Consider the following 25,951-nt stretch of genomic DNA (forward strand, 5'->3'; position numbering starts at 1 on the left):
CACGCTTTGTCTCGGGCTGGTAATGGTGAACCCAAGACTCATCATATGTCCATTGTGGTAGCAGTTGAGATGCTGTAATGCCAGATCCTTCTTTGCATTTTATGTTGGGTCAGGCTGCATAGCACCCATCGTGCAGAGACTTTGTGGAAATCTAACCTGTCATGCATTATGAGGTAGGCCATGCCGTGTGAACAACCAATAGCAGTGGCCGTAGTGTCTATAGTTACCCTTCTGTCTGCTCCAATTAAGTCTTCAACCCGTTGCACATTCGCCTCTGTGGCAATCTCCATTGGCCAGCCGACCCAGTGTTCGTCTTCGATACATGTCCACCCTTCAGAGAACTTTTGCACCCCATTGTAAACAGCTTGATGTGACAGGCACATCTCACTGTAGATGGGAAGCATTTCTTTATGAATATTCTTTGATTCCATACCTTTTGCCCACAAAAATCGCACAACGGAGCGCTACTCAAAGGTTGTACACTCATTCAGAGGTGCTGCCATCTTGCAACTGCTGTTTCACTTTTGTAAACATCACTTGTCTCCTGTTGAATGTCATCAGTTGCCACTGGACTAATGCTGCCATCAAGTGGCAATAGCCTCAAGTGCCTCATTCAAACATGTAGTACCGCACATCAATTTGTAACTTATTGACTCACCTATGTACCAGTAAGACAACTGATTTTGGATGTACTGGCCTGTGCATAGCCTTACATTAAACTCTGCATTTCAGTGACTCAGTGTGGGTGCAAGATGTATTAGATGGCCATGTTCACAGTAAAGTGCTACAAAGATGCTGAACCTCAGCAGTGAAGTTAATGTAATCTGCATACACATTTATAACAAATCAGTACATTTGATGTTGTCAGGCTGCTGTTGTGATAAGCCAGGGCACAGCTCGCCACAGGCTGCAGTTCCTCATAGGGGATCAGTCCTTGCCATACAACATGACTGTGTACCAAGCTGTTCGTCAGTTCAGCCCATCTGGGAATGACCAATCAGAGACAGATACTGACAGTGAAGCTCCATTGGGCAACTCGGGTGTCTGGGTCCAGACTCACACCATCTACTATAAGTAAGTGTTATTGACAAGTGGAATAAACAGAAACTTATTTCCTCTGACATTGTTATAATGTGTGGTTTCTGAGCGTGAACAGCTGAATGCACACAATTTTCAACTATCCCACAAATGAAACCAATATAATTCTACAATCTATATGCATTTCTCACTTAGTGGATAGCTGTTTCTTTATTCAGACCATATCATTTATAGTAAGTATCTGAACAAGTTGGATCTAGTAGTGATATGCCCAGTTTGAACTTTAGCCAGGATGCAAACTATCTGGACTAATGTTTCCCATGTTTTTCCACTGCTTCTCCAGGTAGGTCCTCTTCCAGTTCATCCATCCTACCATTTGAGATACTGGTAACTGTTACTTTACTGATGCCTAGATTTTGCTTATTGCTTGCATTAAAACTGAAAACTTGTAATTTCATTCCTTTGTGTTTGCGGTGTTGCAGACCAGTTCCTGAAGATGAGAGCAGTGTAAGTAGCAAACCAGGATCCAGTTGTACGCCTGGTCGCAAAGGCAAGGGCACCAGTACAAAGCTCAACTCACGTAGCCGTAAAGGAGATGATCTCTGGAACGGTAAATGTTTTCCTCCTTGTACTGTACAATAAGAATTTGTGTCTAATTTTATTTCCTGTTGGTAACACATTTCATTATAATTAAAGAACTCATCAAACACTATTTCTGATTTGAGGCATCATGTGATTTCACTTTCTCTGTTGTGGTACATGTCTTCAGTAGGATGTTTAAAAAGAAACGTTTCCTTCCTAACATGGGCTTTCTTCGATTATGTGTAAAAAATATCATAGAGTCATAAATATTTTCATAATACTTGGGTATCTGAAGGAACAGGAATCATCTTATATTGACATGTGTAAAAAGTAGCATACTGGAGGCCACGTTCACATGTTACCATTAGCACTGTTTAGATAATATTTTAGAGTGAACAGTGTTGCTGCTGAACCTTTCAGTTCAGGGTCAAGGAAGTGGGTTGACAGATCACATACTTTTGTGTGAGAGCAGAAGGCAGAATACTGTGGTACAAACTGCGTTGAAGAGAGAGGCTGTGCAGTGTCACAGATTGAAAGGTGTACATTGCAGCTGTGACATGAACTTCATGAAGTGCACAAGAGAAACCAAAAATTGCATTGTGTCATGAAAATTTGGTGTTGCTTGAAGTAAATGTCTCGTGCTGAAGGAAATGAGAAAGGGCAATTAAAATGTGGCAGTTCCATTTGGAAAACTTATTGAGGGCCCAAACATGGACAGTACAGAGCTGTACAATAGATGGGTATGTTTTTGTAACTTTGATATGCAGACCTTACTGAAACAGAAATCTGGATGTAATTGTGACAATTTTATCCTTCTGAAGATGTAAGCTTTTAAGGGGTCACCTTTCAAAGCCATTTTATATTCAAGTAAATGTGGACATTCTAGTTTCCCAATATCAGGGAATGGAAGTGAGTATGCTGGGTAAGCAGGGTGCTGACACTTGCGACCAGTCCAGAAGCAATGAGATGTAAAGGTGGCCCAGAACATAGTTCCTCAGTCAGGATGTATGTTGATTGTTTCTCTACAGCCCATAAATCAAATATGCTTCTCTTAACACTTCGCACACTGGCAATTTAAATATTTAAATCACCCTGGGGACCGGCATTTTTAAACGTACTACCCTAACTTGTGCACTGTTCACTTTAAAGATTAATATAAAATCTAATTAATTTTTTGAACTAAAATTTTTGGAGAACACTTACCAATGCTCCTAGAAGTGCTTGAGAGTGTGACATTTCTGGAAACATTCCCCTTTGTGAAGTGGCATTACACAGAACTTGCAAATGTAGACATACTCCTTTTTTTGTGAACTGTGCAAACATGGCATTGCCTAGAAGGATGCTTCCCCTTGGAATGTTCACTCTTCACAGTTTTCATGAGGGTATGTTTCTGCATATCACCCTAGAGTCTCCCAGGGGGGTTCACATGAGGCCTGTGTGGGGTGAGACTTGATGGGCTTGGTCGTACTAAGTCTTTGTGTGACTCTGGTTCTGCTGCCACCATCTGTTCTGTAGCCCAGGCCTTTGCCACATTCATCAGAAATGCTTTGTATTTCAATTTTGAATCAGGGTTTAGATTTCTTTTTAGATTTGTTGCTGTCCCCGCAGTGTTACTACGCGCAATGTTATTACCCACATTATCGTCGGAGCTACTGTCACTTTTACTGTCTGTGGCCACAATTCTTTGTTGCCCCCATCACTATCACTGTCTGAATGACAATTAATCCATTACTATGCGTCTCACAAGGGGCAGGTCAGCTAGGTCATCGGAGGAGAATTTGTCCTTGATCCATTCTCCCCACTAGCTACTGGCTGATACACACAGCTTGAAGAAGGCAAGGCATTTTCCTTTATAGTCGGTTAAGTAAACAGCGAGGTCAAGTTACTGACTGCTAAGTAAACATTCCAGAGTCTTATCACACATCTGCAGGTGGTCACGTGCAATATAGGTGGCTCCAGAGCGATGTATAGTGTGTTGCAACTTATCGTGTTCTAAAAACATATTAATGCACGACCGGTCCACCACGTTTAAAAGCGAAAAACATATTAATGCGGGCACGGTCCGCAAAGTGTTAATAATGTACTGAGTAGCAGTTTTAAAAGCAGTTTTAAAGGAGACATGAGAAATGCATGCATAGTTCAGCTTTGAAACCTAAAAATAGGAATCATGGGGATGACACAGGTGTACATGGAATGGTGATGCAAAGAGCTATGGTCTGGTCTGGATGTGTTTGACTCAGGATGAAGGTCCTGTGAACACAGTAATAAAACTTAAGGTTCCATGAAAGTTCGGGAATTTATTATGTGCAAGATTTAGCTTCTCGAGGAAGACTCTGCTCTGTGGTGTTAGTAACAGTTTCAAATCTCATAATTTTCAGAACTTCCAGTATACTTTTACGTGCTTATTGAAGTCGAACAAAAGTTTTTTGGTTTTTATGTCAAAGTATGCCTGCTGTACTGAATGCTGTGTTCTGTAAATTTGCTGAATACATGCTGTGAGTAATATGAGCTTAGGCTAATAGGCAATTCTATGTTCTAGAAGGCATTGTTCCAGCACTACAATCGCCACTGCAACCATTCCTTAGCCCGCAACTTCCGGATACAGTGTCAATACAGGATGCGTCTCTGGAAGTTCTGTGCCTGTTGCGAGTGCTCCATGCCCTCAACAGATACTGGGGCACGCTCTACCCTGCTGTGGAGTACATGCCTATCCTGATTCAGCAGGTGGGTAGTGGTCACCCTGGCTTATTGTGAGCCTGTCTGACATAAATTTTGGGGGTTTGCAGGTCAAATTCCCGGAGTAACTTGACACATCTGTCAGTCACTTAAGGAATTTTGGTTAAAGCCATAGCAGCATGTATGTGATGATGATGCAGTATAGTATAGTGGTAAAGTGGTTAGCTTTTGAAGAATGCCATCTTCTGGGATGTTGCGTCATGTAGAGCTTGTGTGAAGTGACATTTTGGAGAAATGTAGTGCCTCCATCTTCAGGGTAGAATAAAATCCGTGAGCCAGGAACCAGTGTGAGCAACTGGCTGCAGACTGAGTCACCAGTCAGAAACACCCAGCTATGTAAGAACAGGAAGGTAGGGAGAGTGGGCTACATGGAAAATAAATAGAGTAGAGGGGAAGGGTCTGTGGAGATGGGCCAGCAGGTAGCAGGTAAGAGCCAGATTAGGATCATGGGGAGGGGGGAGGCATGACTACGGAGGGGGCATTGACCCAATAGCCTTGGGGCTAAGCTGCTGAGCGTGCATTGACCTGGGTAGCCACGTAGATCTGACGTCATGTTCTTGAGGTTTCGTGAGGGAGCAGATGAGAGGCTTCCATGACTTGCTGAGACAAAAACCCATCTCTCTGTTAATATTGTTGGGATGGAGCTCAATCTCAGTGACCTCCCTAACGATGTGATCCACATATTGGGTCTTGGTAGCAAGGATAGAAGTATTGTGAAATTGAATGCAGTGTCCCAAGTCAACGTTGTATTCAGCCACAGCTGACTTGTCTGGATGTTCGAGATGGATGTGCCACTGATGCTCCTTCAACCTCGTGTCCACAGAACGGCCCGTCTGCCCAATGTAGACCTTGCCGCACTCACAGGGGATTCTGTGTACACCCGATGTCCTTAGTTCCAGGTTATCTTTGACCAGCCTGAGGAAACTAGATACTTGGCCCACTGATTTGATGTTGTACTGGTACAGCACCCTGCTAATTTGGTTGCATATAGTCCCCGACTGAGTCTGGTTTATCATTGGGTTGACTGATGTTCGGACAACGGTTGAGGACTCTGTAGATCTGCCGGTTCTTGTAACCCTTCTGCCTGAAAGCGTCCCTCAGGAACACCATCTCTGCGTGTAGGCTGTCTTGATCGCATAGAGCTCTAGCTCCGTGCATCAGTGTGAAAAGTACAGCTAGCTTGTTGGATGGGTGGTGGTGGGACCCAGCATTAAGGTAGAGGTTGGTATGGGTAGGTTTACACTACACTGTGTGGCCCAGAGAACCATCAGGCTAGAGGTCAGTGTATTGTCATAACCCAATATTTTTTGGGGGTCTTTTACAACTGTTGTATGTAATTATTATGCTTTTCAGAATGTGGCAGCACCATATGGAATCATTTATTATAGTCTGCCTTACTAATCTGTGCATTGCATGATGTGTAAATTATGACCTTGAACTCTGCAACTGTGGCCAAATGAGAGTGGGAGCATGCAAAAAATTCCCTTTGACACAAAAAACAAGATCTGATGCATAGGAATCAATTTTTTTTTACATAAAATCTGACTAAACCCTTAAATCAAAGAAAATAATATGTTAGGCTTACAGAGCTTCAAATGAGGGCCAACAAAAAATGTACCTTGAATGCAGGTCCCTAGTTTTGCTGTATATACTGCAGTGAACATTTAATAAAAATGAGGTTTTGCTGTTGGAGAGTCAAAACCTTTCAGTGATGAAAGTCAGAAGCTTTTCAAAGGAAGGCTTATTATGAAACACAAAAGTAGAGAAAAGTGTGGTCTGAACGTGTTCTTTCTTTTGTCAGGCCAAAATAGGATATGCCTGGAAAGGGCAGCGTTGGCGGAGATTGCGTTCGCCAGAACTTGCACTGGTTGCATGCAGGACTCAAGAAGAAATATTGTTTCTGGGAACCAGTAGTTCTCAACCGATGCACCATCCCAGGAACTCTCTTGATCCAAAATACTTGCAGCACTTTGTTCTAGTATGTCCCCTATCTGTGTTCTTCCCTTAGGATTGAGGGCCCAATGTTACACACACATACAAAACCAGTATATTTTAATGATTAGGGTTTCAGTTTTGGGTTGAGGATGTATACAATTCTCAACTAAAGAGTAGCAAGCTTCTTGAAGCTAATTCCTTTCCTTACTTCTAAAATGTTTTAAAACAGGTTACATCTACTTTGTCCAGTTCTTTGTGTCTTCAGTGCAGTCGAATCTTCCACCACCAGTCATCATTGCTCGCTAAGGAGATGTTGAGTTATTGAAAGAATAGTAACTTCTTAACATAGAGATTATTGTTATTTCTAGGACTTTGTGAACAGCAAGGTAGCTGCGAAGGCAAGTCGGCAGCTTCAAGACCCTCTCGTTATCATGACGGGTAACTTGCCCTCGTGGCTTCAGCAGATAGCTGCTGTGTGGTGAGTATGGGTCTGGGTTAGGAAGAAGGCAGCACCATACTCCTGTGACTTGCCAGGAAATTAATTTGGAACTACAATGCTGAATACAGAATTAATGTAATGTGCTGATGGGCTGTGAGCTGAACAGCTAGAATATGATTCATGATGACTGGAATTTTTTGGTTGGCTATAGTCTAGGCCATTGGTTCTCAACCTTTGTGAGACCACAGCCCAATAATTTATTTTTTTATAAGCAGAGGGCCCGGTACCGGGCCATGGCCTGACAGTTGAGAAATGCCTGTCTAGGCAGCTGAGGATCAGGGTAGGGCAAGGTTTTCTCTTCACATCACCAATAGAGCACTAGAATCCATTCAGCCCCCTGCTCAGTGAGTACTGGGTTTGCCTTCTTCCAGACATCTAGTGTAAAAGGTTAATAATGTATGGATTATTACTTTTGTTATGCATGAATGCTCTCTTCAAGCTTTGTAGACACAGGAGGAACTGTGTCACTTATATAGTGCAAATGTAATATATGCATAAGTGTTGACTGATGGCAGTTATGCACTATACTTTTCCAGTACAAGTGTCTGTGTTGTAAGAGCTGTATATACTGAAAATCATTAAACCCATACCTTTTTTCATCATCATCGTCGTCGGCATTATTTTGAAAATTTGAATAAGGTGGTCCCAAGCCATCTGTGGGGTTACATTCTTGAGCATATAAACAGTTACATTAATACAAGTTTATGATGACTTTAACATAATTTAATTTTAATGGGCTCCAAACTCGGTGTTTTCCATGTTCTTATCATCTGAACTTTTTAACTGCGTTGTGTTTCTGGAAAAGAAACCATGTCAAGACTTATGGTCCTAATGTTACCTTAATGTTACCCTGCTTCTGACATGGAAACCTTATATGGAGGATTTTGAACACACACCTTTAACATCAGGTCATTGAAGTTGAATGCTAGGTAAAAGAGAAACTGGGAATAATACTTATAACAATAATCAGAATTGACTGTGACCAGATCAGCAAGGGTTTACTTTACTTTTGTATATCCTTTGTGTAAGTTATCAGATTCTTGTGAGACTGGTGTTACTACCATATATAGGTTTATGTGGCATCTTATGTTTGGTTCATATGAATGCTGACCTGAATATTTTTTGGGGTGCTTCAGTGTAACACAGTAGGATACATCTTGTGAGTGTGCTGCATGAATGAAACGGTTTTTAATAGCATTCCAAGGATATGTTCTCTTTGTTAGTGTGATTTATCTTGTGTAATTTCAGCCCCTTTCTCTTCCCATTTGAAACACGTCAGCTGCTGTTCTATGCAACCTCCTTTGACCGTGATCGTGCTCTGCAGCGGTTATTGGAGTCGACTCCAGAACTGAGCAGTTCGGACTCAACGGAGCGGGTAACACCGAGGCTGGACAGACGGAAGCGCGTCATTTCTCGAGACGATATTCTTAAACAAGCTGAACAATTGATGCAAGAATCAGCTACATCAAGAGCCTTGTTAGAAGTCCAGTACCATGATGAAGTAAGGAAATCTTTACATAATTTGACATACTTTTTTATTATTATAATTTGGGCATAGACATGGATGGTGTGTCCAGGATCCATTAGGACTCATTTTTTTAAATTTTGCCCTGCAATGCCATCTGTTTGCAAGTTGTGGCAGTAAGATTCTTGAAGTTTCAGCTGTGGCTGTCTATAATTTGAAAGCGCAAGCATCGCTGCATCATGTGTTCTGACCTTGAATGTAACAGTACTGTTCTGATGCTCGTCGGAAAATGGCGGTTGAACAGAGAAGTTGTTTGAAGTAAGGCAAAAGAGCGAGAGAAGCGTACAAAATGATGAAAAGTGTGCATGGTAGTGACTGTTTGAGTCACTCGAACATTTTTCAATGGTATGCTGTATTTCGTGATGGCAGGGAGGACATTGAAGACACTCCATGTGCATCAAAGCCGAGAACAAGTCGCACTGAAGAAAATTTGAAAAAAGTGACTGAAATCCTTGCATCAGATAGATGTGTTTCGGCAAGACTCATCGAGGAGCTTTTGGGAATACCAAGAAGTACTGTGCATCAAATTTTGACTGAGGATTTGGGCAAACGGAAGGTCTGTGCATGGTTTGTACCGCATGCCCTGTCAGGCGATGAAAAACATGCCAGAGTGGAACACTGCAAAGACATGTTACGGTCAGCCAAAAGTGATACAAAATTTACAAAATCAATTGTTACTGGTGACAAGACATGATGTTTTCAATATGAACCTCTCACAAAGCGGCAGAGTGAAGCGTGCAGTGTGATTGAGCCCAAAGAAGCGCACATGCAAAAGAGTCAAGTAAAGATACTGCTAACCATTTTCTTCGATTCCAAAGGAATCATTCACAAAGAATTTCTGCCAGAAGGTCAAACAGCGAATTCTGATTATTATCTCGGAATCCTCAATAGTTTGTGGGCGACAGTTCTTCGAATTCAGCCTGAATATCGAGAGCAAGGTTCCTGGTTGCTCCTCCACGACAATGCCCCACCCCACAAATTGAAGAACATGTGCGATCTTTTGGCCAGAAAGGGGATCACAGTCCTTGATCATCCTCTGTATTCACCACATTTGGCTCCAGCAGATTCTGGTTGGTCCAAAAAGTTATGTTGGTGATGAAAGGAGGCCGTTACGACACCATCCAGGACATCCAAAGGGAATGTACGAGTACCACAGTTTTAAATGTGATTCCACAAAAGGAGTACAGTGACTGTTTTTGAAAACTTTTCAATCGATTCCAGCTACGTATTGATTCAGAAGGAGACTATTTTGAATAAAAGAGTGAAATTTTGAAAATAGTTCACGTCTTATATTTTTAATGAACACAGTCCTAACAGAACTGGACACACTGTGTATGATGTTAAGGAATACTGTAATGGGAGATCATATTTTTTACAGTATCTTTTTCTTATTGGCCCTTGTGTTTAGTGTTGATTTTTAACAGTTCTTACAAATTGAATGCTGTCATGCAAACCTGAAGCAGTCCAACTCATCAGTTCCAAGGATGTGGATAAACAGTAGGTGAAGTTACGTTTCAGAAAAATTGTGTCCAGTCTTTTATTCCCCTTAACCCTTTGACGCGGTAATTTAAATTCCGCGGCTGCGTCTCCTGCGGTAATATATTCAGCCGGCCATTTAAATTTTGCTCGAAAATTATTTATTCATCATTGTTCTTAAATTCTATGAGATAGGAACATGAAACTTTCACTAAAATGATCTTAAAAGGTGGTTTTATAACCTTACCTTATAATATGAGCGCCCTTTATATCTTCAATGGAAGCAGGTTTTTTAGTATTTGAGCAGTGAATGGTACGCCTTGAAGCATGAAACTTTCACTAAAATGATCTTAAAAGATGGTTTTTATAACCTTACCTTATAATATGAGCGCCCGGTATCTATTTGAGCAGTGNCTGAAGTTTGGAAAAGAAGAGGCTGTGACAGTTGGCAGTCTGTTTATTTAGAAATTGAATGCTGATATAGTCATATAACTTAAACACTGAATGGGGATATAATTGTTACACCTAACATAACAGGTAGATTGTGACATTGGTGTCCCTTTGTGCGTTTTTTCTGGTTTGTGTTGGTAACAATTTTTGCATGTCTTGGTTGCAGACATTTGCTGTTGAAGAAACTGTGTACACATGTTCTGTGACCATGGGAAAAAAATTTGTTCGGAAATACTCTCTTTGTTTATTGAGACGTGCTTTTTTCTAATATATACAGAGTAGACTTTTGATTACCCACACCACAAATTAATTGTGGAAGTTGTAGAACCCCTAAGTTACTTTTTGTAGCCTCTTGTAATGTAAATGTTGCCGATTACAGTCGGAATTATTGGGTTTTTGTACTTCATCCATTGTCTAGTATTCGAGAAAACACTAGAGAACACAGTGTTTTGGAAACTGGATTTATTTCTGCCCTCAGGTGAGGGGGGGGGATTAACCTGCTAACCTCAGTCACTAATGTTTTGTCGAATACTGACCGATGGACCAAGTCCAGAAACTTAGTAATTCCTAGTGTTATATAACATGGTCAGTATCTGCTTGCCCGTAACATGTTTCACTAATGTGTCAATGAAAACTTTGCAGTGGACTTTACATCTCCTCCTCACCCTGTTCCAACTTCCCCTTTTATTATGTTATTTCTTTTCACACCAGCCTACTGCCATTGAAAGAAAGGGTTCATTCTTCTGTTAGAAAGATATTTGTCTCACTGTTTAGTGGCAGCAACACCACTGTTAGACTCTACAGTCTGCAGTTCATTCCATTATGTACTGATATTTGGATTATCCATTGTTCTTAATTATCAGCACTGCTCCCACTGGGGTTATGCATAGTTGATTGAGGCACTATTCTACAACCCAGAAGGTTGCAGGTTTGTGTCCCGATTGACCTAATCCTTCCAGCTGCACTATGGCCCTGAGGTCGACTCAGCCTCTAACAGAAATGAGTACCAGGAATCTTCCTGGCGGGTAAAGGGCGGGTTGCACCTAAGGCTGGCAGCCTTGCCGCCATCTGTGAGCCTGTTGCCTAGAAAATGGGGATCATCGACCTGTCACAATCCTGTCGGCCTCCACAGCCTGTTACAGGGATAGCTTTAGTACTGTTCCCACTACCATGAATAATCAAAGAGTTTGTTGCAGCTGTATGTTAAATAAGCGTTTCCCACTGGGAACATAGAAATATTGGTGTACTTTGTTTCATATCTTTCAGATACCATCTAGTTATCTGCATTTTTCTGCCATTTGACCAGCAGTGGTAACTTTTCAGCATGCATATGACATGTTGGATTGCTTCTAATTTTGAATGCATTGTTTGTTGTCAGGTTGGAACTGGCTTGGGTCCAACCCTGGAGTTCTATGCCCTAGTATCACGGGAGATGCAGCGCTCAGACCTGGAGCTGTGGCATGGTGAACGCTCTACTCCACAGAATAATGGTGCATCAGGGGTAGCCACAAGCTACATTCATTCTGCAGTTGGCCTTTTCCCTTCCCCTCTTGGTCGTACAGCCAAGTCCAATCATGTTGCCAAAGTTAAAAGTAAATTCCGCTTTCTGGGCAAGTTCATGGCTAAAGCTGTAATGGATTCTCGAATGGTGAGTGCAGTGCAGTACAGTATCAGTCAGCACAGTTGTCATGAGTGATGCCTGCACAATACTGTGTGCAGAAAATAGTTTTTAAGGTAGGAATTTGCATACACTGTATAGCTGTAAAGAATGGCACAGTTTTTGTTGGTTGTGGTGAATGTATAGTCCCAGTTGTGTTTGTTGCCTTTTACATTTTTATTAGTCATGCTGTTCAAAATATTGCAGAAGATTTCAGGCATTTGTTGTGCTAATGTGGGTGCTTGTACCTTGCCTTGAAGACAGAGACAGTAATGGCATATGAATGTCCATGCCATATCTCAGGTGATTAGTAGCTGGCTTCCCACCATAGCAGCCCAGGTTTGAGGCCAGGTCAAGTCATGTGGGATTTGTGGTGGACAAAGTGGCACTGGAACAGGCTTTCTCTGAGTACTTTGGCTTTCCCTGCGAATTCTCATTCCATGAGACTGCTCCACGCTCATCATCAATCATCCAGGACTAGTACAATAGGCCAAATAGTAGCTGACATACCAAGTGGACTCAGTCTCACCCACCCCAAGAAACTAGGGGGGGGGCGGAATTTGAAATGTTGGCAATACAGCATGTATCTGAAGGATCCATATTGGTCTTGAAATGATTATTTGTATTGTACATATTCTTCAGTTGATGTGGTGCATGGTAACAGTTAATTTGTTCCCAAATTTTTTTTATCATCCAGCCAAAAATGAAAATTCTCCAAGAGAGCCAGGTTAGTAACAAAGGATGACTGCATAAGTGTGAAGTTCTGTAGATGTCTTGCTGTAGAAAGGTACCTAGTAATTTGGGGCTGAGAGGGGCCTAACTTCATGGAAAGTATTACAGTACTGTGGTATTATGTTATTATTGTGTAAATAATCATGCTATGTGATTTGTGTACAGCAAAGCAGCTTTGTGTTACAGCTCGACTTGCCATTCAGTGTAGTATTCTATCGGTGGCTGCTAGGCCAGGAGTCCACTCTATCTCTTCCAGACTTGGCACATGTATGCCCAGAAGTGCACCGTACACTGTGTCGCCTTCAGGATGTTCAGCGCCTTAAAGATCAGATTGACAGGGATTCTGACCTGACTGCTAGTCAGCGTAGGAAGTGGGCTGAGAAATTAGACCTGGATGGTTGCCCTATACAGGATCTCGGCCTTGATTTTACGTTGCCTGGCCATGCAGGCATTGAGCTCCGCAAGGGAGGCAGAGACATCTCTCTCTCTGTGCATAACATAGATCAGTACGCAAAGGTTAGTAGTGTATTTCAACATTTTATGACGCATTCATAATAGTGAACTTAGGTGTAAAAGTAGTGCTCAGAAAAATGTTGAATAGCTTTGTAGCATGTCCAGTTTCCTTCTGTACAGGTGGCAAAGCCAAACAAGGATAATTAGAATGTGAGAATATGAAGAATAGAGCACATCATCCTGTTGGTTTACTCAGGGCTCCTACACCATCTTATATGTATACCATTTTCCCTTAGCTCCCTCTGCTTGCTTCTTGCTTGCTTCTGGAAACCTGCTCCCCAAAAGGTACCGACCATGATGGTGGCAACTGCAGTGTTTCCTGAAACAGTGGGGCGGTCTGCAAACTTCTGCTTGGCTTATACTTGAGAGCCAGTGCCTTGCTTGAAGTTCCAGCCTGATGAAGTTGTAATGACAGGAATCATACAGCTGTTACATTGTAATTAATACATGAGGTAGATCCCCAAAACTTGCATTTCCATCAGTATCCAAATGATTTCTTTTTCCTTCCTTTCTTTGTGGTAGAAGATCATAAAACTGTCTGTATACTGTGGATTGAAATTAAAATTTGATAAAGGCCGTATAGCCATTGCTTCAGGTCACATTTTGCCCAACCTTAGTGATGTATAGGTAAGATGCTTGCATGGAAAGCAAAAATGTGTTATGTGCAGAGCTGAGATGTTAAAAGCCACTCCAACCACAAAGAACAGTTTCTGTGTAAAGCTTATATTCTAACATGACATGACATTTAAAAGTCAGTATCTTGGAATCAGATAAATGTCATATAGGTGCCCATTGCTAGGTACAGTTAAGCACCAATTCCTGACAATGTATACTCACAACGGGAACTGTTTCGAGGAGTGTTTTACCATCATCACAGCCTGAAAGCTAGCACTGCATGTCAATGAAGACGGTTAGGCAGGAACCGGACCAGAGTGATAATAGAAGGTTGTGAAACAATAGTGAATACATGTAGTGTCATAATTATATGTAAATAAAAGGATTTTCTGTCCACTAAGTCCATTCACTGATCAGAACCGTATATACAGTCACTGTCCATTGAGACCTGGTGTCAGAAACGGGCTGGATTGTGGATTGCAGATGGAATGGACATGACAGCCATCAAGGGATAACCTGGAACAGGTTAACGGCTCTACAGGAGATGCAGGTCAGAAGGAAGGCCATAAGTGCTAACATTGAAGAGATGAAAGCTGCAATAAGGGCTGGTCAAGAAAAGATGGAAGCTGTGGCAAATGCCATTTGGTCCAAATTTGAGGAAATCGCCATCAGCAACCTGGTAGAAGGCATTCTGGTGTCTGTTGATAAATGGACTCAGTGCATATGTGAGGAACTCCACATGGAAAGCAATGAATATGCCGGTAGAAGGCACATGGTGGGAGTTTAGGATGGTGTGGAGGTTGCAGGAATACAGCAGCAAGACTGGGTAGGATGAAGCTTCCAAGGTTTGATGTGTCCATGTCACCAGTTTGAGGCTGTGGCAGGACCACCAACTGGCGACAGTTTGCTTCCACCATTGAGCAATTGGCCCACTTGGCCCTTGTCAGGCTGCTGCAGTGCTTCATTCACAGGGAGGCTACCTGTGCAAGGGACAGAGAAATGTGCCCAGCAGCACCCTCAAACTGGCCCTGAGGGTAGAGGGTGGAGTGCCCTTGGAACCATGGTCACCAGAGGTTGACTACCACAGCACTGGGCCATCCATGTGCTGGCAGTGTGATCAGCCAACAGGGATGCCCCAAGAAACTAATAGGGGATGGTGCCATCACTCTCACTCCCTCGCTACATGCTCAGCATATCGGTAAGGATTGTTGATGATGATGATGGCTGGATGGGGGAGAAGTCATGCTTTATGACCATTGACATGATGGCTGCCATATCTCAGAAGATAGTGTTGGGAAAAAGAAGCGTTTATAGAATTGACCATGGGGTGGGGTCCCCTGATGACTTCGGTATTCTTCTCCAAGATCACTGGCAGATTCATCCTGGGCTTGATGTATTGTGCGTCCCTGATGCATCCTTGGATTTGGTACACCATGTACTAAAACTGGGCAAGTTATGTTGGGTGAGGCTGTTAGTTCAACCCCCAAGGAGGGTGCCTGTTTGGATGGATTGCGGCCCCCTGCGGCAGAAGCACATTGGTGGGGGTGTGCCCTCTAGAGGGATATGTGAAATGATGTTCTTATGTCATGACCTAGGATTTGCTGCTTCATTCTACAGATTTTATCTTTTGTGTAAATCAGGGCTACCCATCTCCATACCACTGCAGGGGTGTATTTTACCTTAGGTACCTACATGCACGTACCAGTCTGCCCTGGTATGATCATATCTGTGAAGCACAGTCACACAACAATTGAAGTCATAAGCTTAAAAATCTTTTATTTAATTTAAATGTTGCCAGATTGATGATGCTTAGAAATCAGCAATGTAATGTTTTTGCTATATTGTATCAGTATTGCACCAAACAGGTTGACATAGAGGTATTGCTTGGTTTGAATCTTGACTGAGGGTTTTTATAGTTTTCTGCAGTCTCCAGACAAATGCTGGGATAGTACTTCAGGCCACACATGTCTGCTTCCTTCCAGATTCTTTCCGGAGTGTCTGTTGTCCCATCATTTAAGCTTTGCTTTCACAACAATATTTCTGCATCTTAAATTCAGATAAATCTCCCCTGTTAATTGCACATATTTGCTTTAGTTTATAAAAAGTGATAAAATATTTGTTAGATGAGTCTAAAAACAACTGTAGATGCTGTATTGTATGCCTAATTGCCGCACACAAAGATAACCTTTCTTTGTTCCTGCTGGACAAGTGTAACAGTACGTGGTGTGATAAGTATATGTTTTTGATTCTGTTGAAGCAACAAGAAAGTAGGCCGCACCATAGCTCAAGCATTTCGTCGCTGGCTTCCCACCACGGCGGCCCGGGTTCGATCCCAGGTCTGGTCAAGTGGGATTTGTGGTGGACAAAGTGGCGCTGGGTCAGGTTTTCTCCGAGTAATTCGGTTTCCCCTGCCAATCTTCATTCCACCAATTGCTCCACAATCACCCTCACCTATCATCTGGGGCTGGTACAGTAGGCCAGAAGTAGCCGCAGTACAAGGGACTTAGTCCCACCCCACTGGCAATAAAAAAAAAAGCAAGAAAGCAGCTTGAAAACTGATGAAACCGAGATGCTGCAACAAATTAACTTATTTGCTGAGCGATTCAACAAGTGAAATGAAATATGTAAACAAATAAAATATGTTAATAATTAATTGACGTTTTAAATCTGCTAGCATGGTGTATGTTACAAACAAGTAGTTGTATTAAAATTAATGCATGCTGATTTTTCATATTGTGGAAAATTTTTGGCAGTAATAACATTGGCAACTGTGTAAGTAGAAACTGTTCTAAGAATTACAGTGGTTTTTGTTACAATATCTAAAAATTTTGTGTTATTTATTGCAACGAAATTTTGTGTTTTTAACTGGGGAGAGATTGTTTTGGCACTTGGCAGTATGTGGTCTTACACTGCCCATGACAGTAGCTGGGAATTCCATATTATGAAGTTTTCCATGGAAAGTTGGGCTGGTTTTAGTTTCAGGTAGGAGGTGGAATTTCTAACTGCCCAAATTGGTATTTTAATACTGTGATAGCCCCAGATTGAAAATCAGCAAGAAGATGCATAAAATTCAGGGTCCCTTTCAACAAACAAAAGGGTGTAAATACAGTATTTACCCTCGTGGAAGATGATTTTGAATCCAAGATCACTTTTTCATCAGGGACTGAATATGCACTAACGTCATGGTGATTACACTTAAAAAGCGGGGAAGATAGTAAATATTTTGAAATATGTTATGTATTAAATCCGTTTCTTATTTACTACATACAGACTTTGTCATTCCCAACTTCATCACTTTTCACTGTAATACATCTTTATTGGGAATTGCAGCTACTGATTTATAACCTCGATGGCTCTTGAGGCTAAGTTGTCATTGCGCCTGACCATGAAACGCATTCCAGACTCTCTCACTTGCTGTGCTGGCAGCACATTATGGCACCAGTCGTAGCATATGCTGCAGCTTAGAAACATCAACCTGCTGGAAGCTTTAGACTTTAAAATTGTCAGCATATCATGAAAAGTTAAACAGTTCCGTTCAGTGTGACTGGTGAAGAATTTTCTTATTTCAATTATTCATGCCCTCACCATCTTCAGAGGGACACCTTTACATCAATACAGTTAGAAGCCACTACTACAGTACATGTTCTAAAAGTTAAAATGTATACATACAATATTAATACTATACAACTGGGTATCAAATCTAAAATCTATACAACTACAGCAGCTTTCCAATACGTTAAAATATTTATAATTGATTTGTTAAGACTCTATTGGAATTCGTAAACCAAGCAGGTTCGTGTTGTCCCTCTTATTATTTCTTTTGACGGGTGCTGAACTGGAACTGCTTAACTTTTCATGATATTATTAGTGTGACGGACCAGAATGAAACAAATCAAATTGTCAGTATATTTCTCACACTCAAATTACAGATGACCCTTCAGATTTTGAAAATATGGGAGTGGAACACTGTGCCGTTTGGGTACATCCTGATCCTATGATTTTATGTAATAAGAATTAGATTTCATGCACTGAATGCAGGTATAGCACTAACTTGGGAGCAAGAGTACATTATTTGTATGGGGTTCTGGCTGGGGCTAGGGAACACAGAATGCAGGAAAGTCTAAGACTGAGAAGCATTAAATCCTGACTCTGCTCTAATACTTTCCTATGTTATTTATTATGTATTGTGAAATCAGTTGACAAATGGCAAGATATCAGACCGCCCCCCCCCCCAAGAGAATGAGCTTGGGGAGCTGAAGTATACCCACAGAGCGTGCACAGAACCACCTGGCAGGGCACATGCAGCCCTGGTGTGAGTACAAACACCTTCTATGTGGATTTACCTTCCTTTTACATTATCTGCTTTCATATTTTCACCCCACCATTTTCTGTTGGTAGCAGCAGAATCAGTTTTGTAGCTGTTCCATCTTGACTGAGCAGGGTGTACAGAGGAAGAGAATGACAATATCAGGAGTCTTTCATTATGCAAATTAAGTCTGGGTTGGAGCTTTGTTGTATTTCCAACTATATTTGCTTTAAAATGTTGAACAACTATAGCCATTTGATTCTGCCCTGATCTTTTGATTGAAGAAGCTAACGGAATGTCTATGAACATGTCTTAATTTTAAATTTTCTTTCAAAAATTAGCTGGTGTGCCATTGGTTTCTGATGGAGGGTGTGTCACGCCAAATGGAAGCATTTCGGGAAGGTTTCGAGACAGTATTCCCACTGTCACAGCTGCAGATGTTCTACCCAGAGGAACTGGAGGCTGTTTTTTGTGGTGGTGGATTGGCAGCAGGGGGCAGTGCAAGTGGATGGGATGTTAAAACATTAATGGAATGTTGCCGTCCCGATCATGGCTACACAGCAGATTCACGTGCCATACGCTTTCTCTTTGAAATCCTTAGTCTCTATGACCGTGAGGAGCAGAGGCAGTTTGTCCAGTTCGTCACTGGTTCGCCTAGGCTGCCTGTTGGAGGTTAGTAAAGTCAATTTATCCTTGTCATATGAGATTAATTTTTCCAGGTTGACTGGAAAACCTTGTTAATTCATTATTGGATACTTTGCTGTTTCTTGCAAATGAAATTGCTTTCAGCTTCCCTGCTGTTTTAGTTGTGTGCAGTATTGTAAGCTACAGTTTCTTATACAGTAATTGTTGTTTGTTGCTTTTGTCCTGTTGAAGCAGGGGCATATGACAGCAAAACAAATGATGCAAATTGTAAAGATCCTTAGGAGGAAGTTTGCAAGTGGCTGTATGAACAGTGTACAAGGAAAGGCTGATAGTGTGTGATGTATGGCTAAAAGGTTCCAGGAATGGCTACAGTGAAGTGCTGCCATCATATCCTGTGTGAAACCTGTCAGTGCCATTTGCAGTGAGCCACTTTAGCTGTTGTTCGAGTTATTATGCATTCATTAAGTCTCTCACAGTACTGAATTACATGGAAGTGTTTGTGATTTGATGACATAAACATATCTAAATTTTTTCATAATGGTGCATTAATCTCATATTTCTTGGCTTAACTGAAGATAACAGCTGCCAGAAGTTACAGTTTGTTAGAAGAAGCTCCACAGTGTTGAAGGGATAAATTTTCAAGAGGCATAAATGGATCTCAGAAGAAAGAGCAGTTGCCCATCATTGTTCTGAATCAGGCCAGCCAACAACAGCAAAAGCAGATGAAAATGCTGAGAAAGTGTGGCAGCTTGTTCATACTGATCAGAGAATGACTGTCAGAATGGGAGCAGAAGATTTGGGGATGGATAAACGGAGCACTCATGTAGTCTCAAAATGGAAGAGATTTGTGCTAAGATTTCTGGTGGAACATCCTGTTCTCCTGATCTGGCGCCTCGACTTTCTGCTTCCAGGTATATAGAAGCTTCTCAGCAAGGAAAGCATTGTGGGTTGGAGAAGGTCCAGCAGCATACACCATGTGTGCCAAAAGTTATAAAAGTGGGAAAACTGGTTTGGGTGAATGTAGTTATTTAATGGCTGTGTTGTGTAGTATAGTCATATGGTGATATATTATAGGCATTTGGGGGGGGGGTGTTTTTGTTATTCATGTATGGATGATGTGTTTTTATGACGTGTGAAATATTGGATTATGTATCTCGGAAAATGTCAAAGTCAAAGTCACGCTGCGACTGACAGTCAGTCAGTCAGTAGGTCTTGGTGTCGACCCCTGTGTGGGGCTCATGACCAGATATTTATTACTGTTTGATAGCTACGGTCTTGTTTTTGTGGGGCACCCTCTCTGTCTTTTGCATAAGCTGCTGGCCCTTGCCAACGCAGTCTTTCTCGGGTCCAAGTCTCTTGGGACTCGCGACTATATTTTACTGTCTCAGATTTGAGACTTTCAATTTCATCGCCTCCTACAACTCACGGGGTCATGATGGAGGTATTCGACCCCATCTCCACACGGGTTCTCTGAAAATGTGTTTTTTATTTACTGGTTTTGTTTGCTGAGGTTATATGTGTGAAATCATTAAAATGTGTTCAGTAGTTGACCTTCTCTATACATAGTGCTTCTAATGCACTTTGCTCACTTCTTGTGGCAAGACAGATGAGCGTTAGGAACAGAAGAAGCCTTCTGATTGTGAATCAGTGCATAAATGTGGAACATCGAAGGGGAGACGTTACAGTGGAGCAGCCTGAATATCACTTGGCATGTAGTGGACTGTGAAGACAACTCTGGAGTTGTGTTCACATGGAGTGCGTGGCAGAAGTACTTCAGCAGTTGGGGGGAGTGAGGCTGCCTTCTGAAGGTCTCCATTTTTCCCATAAAGAGGCAGTGACCACAATTACCATAATTGAGGTGCTGCTCATGGTGATACTACTTGGCACAGCTACAAAACTGCAAAGGGAAACAGCAAAACATTTGTTGAAGAAATAATTGGTAGGATCTGTGTTGGTTAATGCCATGCCTGCGCATTTTCCTTCTCCTGAATGATTTTTCTGAAATATAGAGATAATGATAGAGAGTGTAAGTATTTGTATTTCATGTTATACTGGTTTTTATTGTTTATCATATGGCACCATGCACACAGTAGGTCACTGTTGCTACTGAGTCCACCCATTATATTTTGTCGGCTGCTGTGATGGTGTAATCTTTTGTTCCTTTCCCTGATGTAGGTATGTCGAAGCTGTTGAAAATTTAAAATGTAATGAACTGAAAGGAAATGACAGTGATAATAAAACAAAAAGGAAATAATATTTCAAATTTTATTACTCAGTTAATGTTTCCACATTGCATGCTATTGCTTGAATATTTACTATGAGCCTTTATAACCAGTATAAATCTGTTGAGATAAGTTTTGCTCTACACTATACCCTCGTTAATCCCAAGTAATGGTGGGGGAGGGTCATACATATTAAGTGTTAATCCAGATTGGCAAAGCAAAAGGTATCCCTAAGAGACCAAAAAACTTAAAATGTAAATAAATGGAAAATGTAATGATATGAGTAGTGCTAATGAAAATAGTACAGATATCTCTGTAGAGCCTTAATTTAAAAACTATAAAAAGTCAGTACATATATTCATCAATAGATGACTCAGAAGTTGTACTTGTTTTTAACATAAAATGCAGTTTGATTCATCTCCTTTCCTAAATGCCATGTGTCTTTTGAAGTACATACTCAACTGTGAACAGCATTTTCCATATTTCCATCTGGATTAACTAACTAGATTAGCGAGGCTTAACTTTACTTCTTATTGTTACATTGAAGAATGCATATTTATCCATCTGTTCATGTGTATTAACACTGCCAGTAGAATTTTGGGAAATGTTTAATTTGAAGGTGAAGATCTTACCTGAATAGTCACATTAATAAGATTTTCTCATGCTTGTCTGTGGAAGTTGCTGCTCTGCTTCATGCTTCTGTGTGCATGCGTGCATGTGGAATTTCTTGTGTGTACAGGAACAAACTCACTTTGGAGTTTGGCTTTGTCTGTGACCTAATTGTGAAAGAACCCAGCATTTTTAAATCTGGATCTGTGTCTGTCCTCTGGTGAAAGGTGAGGAGACCTATCCATTCACTTGAGGGCAGAAACTGATCCAGTTTAAGAATATTTATTAGATGAAAGATGAAGTTCAGAAATTTTGTAATCCTAACTGCAGTACACCATTACAGAACCCTTAGAATTGACTTTGAAAACATTTTCTGAAAAGAAATGACAGGGAGTGGGGTTTATTGCAATGGAGTTTATATACAGACCCAGACTTTCTGATCAGCTGTCAGCTTCTCAAGAAGGACTGTGTTCTTTATGGAGTTACTGAGAAAGTCTGTGAAAGAATGAGTTTTGTAGTTACCACTGTGCATGGTGCTAATTAATTTTGTGTTATTTAGGCTTCAAAAGTCTGTCGCCTCCTCTGACTGTTGTCCGGAAGACACTGGAACCCAACATGAACCCTGATGACTTTCTACCCTCTGTGATGACATGTGTGAACTACCTCAAGCTGCCAGATTACTCATCATTGGAGGTGATGCGAGCGAAGCTTGGCCTTGCTGCCAGAGAAGGTCAACATTCCTTCCATCTCTCCTAGTTGCTTTACTTTGCCATACTCCCATCTTAGCTCAAATGCATCATATGTTAACTGCTATGAGATTACTGCAGAGCACTTTGTGTGCAAGTATTTCGTTTGAAGTAATTGTTACATTGCCCACTCAACGTCATTTTTCCCTGCACATGGAAGCTTCCGTCTTACTACTACAAACCGTTATCCTTTGTGCAGTTTATGAGTGGAAACCTGATTTATTTGCTTAATAGGAAAGTATATTGAAAATATCCCACCTATATTCCAACCAAGGGCATTGATATTTGTAACCCCAACTTCGTCAAATTAATAGCATACATATACCGCTACTGACTTTGGCAAGGAAGCTGTCCTATAAGAATAAAAGCTCACACAAGCTGAACACAAATGGAGAGGGAGGATAAGAATCTTGAGACACTAATAGAAGCTGTTAGTGCTGCTCTTAGCACTGTAGAAACAGATTTTGGAGAGTTGGGATCCTTTCTAGTGATATTCGAAAGTTCAGAAGTTTTAAGTCGAACAGGAGGAATGTGAACCAGGTGTGAATAAAGGACAAACAGCAATGATGTTAACATGATCCAAGACACTCAGTTTTGTAATAGAGCACGAGTGTTATGTATGAAAGTGAACACACTTAGAAGTGTGCCGTCTGATTGCAAACAAGACCTGATATCATGCTGTATGTGAATTAGATATGGTGTGCATTGCGTGTGTATGTTGTATATTCGCATGTTTGTGAACGTACATTCTGGAGGCTGTAAGATAATCTTTGAAGAACAGAACTGCATTTCTTTAATATGTGTCCTCCACAGTGTGAATTAATTTTAATATACTTATTCCTTAAAGTAAAACTTCATACACTCTGAAGAAGATTGTGAACCCTGTGAAGTGAGGTTTGGTGACCTTGGAGGAAGATATATATTATATATCTATGTTAATTAATTTTTTAAACTAGTCTTTCGAAGCAAGTTGGGTTTATACTTCTAATTTGCATTCATGTCATTTTTTATATATAAATATGTATAAAACTGCCGAGCTATGCACGATCATTTGCAGCACTGCTGAGTCCAAAATTGTGAGAGAAATAATATTTCTAGGGTGCATCCATTGTCAAGCAGCATGGAATTTGTAGTGTACTGTTTAAAACATGAGGAAAATGATTGTTGTGAATGTTGAGTGGGACTAAAGACTTCTTGTCTTTCAGCTTGTTTGTTGCCTACAAAACATTTGTTATAATAAATAAGCCAGGCAATACAAGGAAAGTGGTAGAGATGTGATTTAAAGTAAAGGGATAAAAACATTCTGAAATGGAAACTTCCCACAAGGTACATATAAATCAGGTGTAGTATCACGGTTGGCAGCTCTGTATTTTCTTACTTCAGTATACCACAGTAGGACACATGGCAAGACAATGGTAAAAAGATTCTAAATATTGGTTTGTATTTAATGTTAATGGTGCAGTAAATTTTCTGTTCATGCTGGAGTTAAGTTGTGTTCTCATAAATTTCAGTTACTGTGTTCAAAATCTTGTTTTGTTCCCATATCTTGCTTTGTCTTCAATTATATGGACACATTATCTTAGTCCCATACATATACGTGTATATATTGTAATACATCCATACATGTCGAGCATTGTGATAAATGCAAGCTTAATATGGTTTGCACAGCTTTAGTTTGTGAAACGTTGAATTGTTCACTATGCATAAGAAAAGATTCTGTTTTTCTCTCAGAAGACTGTGTACACGGATGGTGAGTGAGCTGTATGTCAGAGTGAAAAGTGTTTAAAGTTTTATTATTTGGCAAACTAATTTTTGTTGTATAAAACTGTTTTCCAATTCATTCCTCTATATAAAATATGTATGTTACATTTTACTTTTCTATGGGGATGGATGCTTTGGAGTGCAGTAAAAGTCAGTTTATAATTTTTTAACTGCACTACTTACATAATACATTCCTCACCTTAGAGATATATTTTTGCGATGACCATTAACAGAATTCTGTGATGCAAAATGCATGAACAGCTCAAGTACTGAAACTTTTGATAACATGTCGCTTGAACTTGAAGGCTGAATGATTATGATTTTGCTGAACATTGTGTTTTGAATTCTTCTGTCGTTAACATGGTGTATGTTTCTGAGAATCATCTAAAGGAAATTCATCCTGTCTAACCAACACTGACAGGGCACATCCTGACAACACCAAGACTATGGTGCCTGTTCTAAATGTTTAAAATTCTGGCAGAACTCAAGAAAAAATAATGAATGGTTCAGCTGAATGGCTTCTTTTTTAACTTAATTTCCTAAAAATAGGTAAGAGGAGGCTTATGAGATCACCTCTGTATCTCCGTCTCCATATGCATATGTGGATGCCTAGCTCAGTTGCTAAGTCACAACTCGTTTACTAGGCAGTGGCTCAGTAAAAACGTTTCTGCGGTGGTCCGTGTCATATCAAATGAAAGTAGGCAGTTAGCTGCTATCAGAATTTTTTATTGCAGTTATTTAAATGGCTATTGAAACCATTGTTTGTGAAGTACAGTAATTTTGGAAGAACAAATATCTTTCTTGGTATGATCTCAAGAGACTAGTATTGCCAACTGTTTGTTAAGAGAAAAATAATTTCCCAACCTTAGCTTTCTGCAGTGTGCCTTGCAGCAATAGCATTAATAAAATATGTTTCTTCTTTTGTTGTATGAATGGAATGTATGTCTTGACATCCTTCCATTTTATCTAGAAGCATTCATCATTCTCACTGATGTTTTGTTGAGTGTGGGTATTTGTTTAAATCAACACTCAGTTCAAGTATATCATAAAACATGTTCATATATTTGAAACAAATCCATTTATCTTTCTGCTCCTCCATTTATCCCAGTATCATACATGGGTGGTGATCTGTTCCACTACTTCTTGTAAGGAACTTTGTCCTTTGCATTATTGTCACTCTTAGAATCATTCTGGTGACTTGCATTTTAATATTTTAACATTATAGCTAGGATGAGTTCAAGGGCATGGCACCAACATATAAATGACTAACAACACAATATATACCCATATGTAAATACTGGCCAATGTAGGGAGTAGAGCAGATAAGTCAAAAGTGCATGTACAATACCTGATGATGGCCAAAAGGCTGAACCATGTTGTAACGTTTTAATGTGTATTATATCTGTGTTAAGAGAAAACAAAATAATAAGTATGATTAGAAGCTTGGTTACAAAAGTAATGTATGCTTGGGACACCTTTGAAGGAAACTGGTGTTTAGGGTGGACGATGGGAATGACTGCTTCTCAGCCTTCTCCATTCAACAACAGGACATAGAGTTGTCATGTTTGCGGTGAGTTGACATACACTAGCATGTCACAGCAGGCTATTTACAGTGAACTGTACATACAGTCAAGTGGTGTTCCTTTACTGTCATAGTTGCTCTGTAAGTCTGTGCTTTAAATGGATATGCCAATAAGCACTTAGTTCTTGCAAGGCCCATGGTAATGGTGCAGCAGCTGTAAGGCTGTACACAGAGAGATGTCCTCAATGCAGACATCTGCACCCATGCACATTTCATGTCATTGATCACAGCAGGGAGACCGGCACTGTTTGCCCTTCTACAGTTGGGAGTGGAAGATGGAGAAAGTCATGAAAGCTGATGTGGAAGAGATGCATAGAGGAGA

The 25,951-nt window shown here is 40.7% G+C and overlaps 1 protein-coding gene across 5 annotated transcripts in view; it reads left to right on the forward strand.

Moving 5' to 3' along the window:
- Positions 1–24,126, forward strand: part of LOC111864059 (E3 ubiquitin-protein ligase TRIP12) — a 91,550-nt gene extending 67,424 nt beyond the window's left edge. For 4 of the 5 annotated variants that reach the window (XM_023851038.2, XM_033751309.1, XM_033751312.1 and 1 more), the window contains exons 26-34: positions 869–1,074; positions 1,521–1,648; positions 4,160–4,344; positions 6,660–6,769; positions 8,039–8,291; positions 11,620–11,889; positions 12,817–13,146; positions 18,406–18,736; positions 22,100–24,126. In XM_023851038.2, coding sequence (XP_023706806.1) covers positions 869–1,074; positions 1,521–1,648; positions 4,160–4,344; positions 6,660–6,769; positions 8,039–8,291; positions 11,620–11,889; positions 12,817–13,146; positions 18,406–18,736; positions 22,100–22,296 — 2,010 coding nt within the window. In that variant the 3' untranslated portion in view covers positions 22,297–24,126. The remainder of the gene's footprint in view (positions 1–868; positions 1,075–1,520; positions 1,649–4,159; positions 4,345–6,659; positions 6,770–8,038; positions 8,292–11,619; positions 11,890–12,816; positions 13,147–18,405; positions 18,737–22,099) is intronic. The other variant, XM_033751311.1, reaches the window with a different exon arrangement.
- Positions 24,127–25,951: the final 1,825 nt, after the last annotated feature.

This window comes from Cryptotermes secundus, unplaced genomic scaffold, assembly GCF_002891405.2.
Source record: "Cryptotermes secundus unplaced genomic scaffold, Csec_1.0 scaffold669, whole genome shotgun sequence".
Lineage (NCBI taxonomy): Eukaryota > Metazoa > Arthropoda > Insecta > Blattodea > Kalotermitidae > Cryptotermes > Cryptotermes secundus.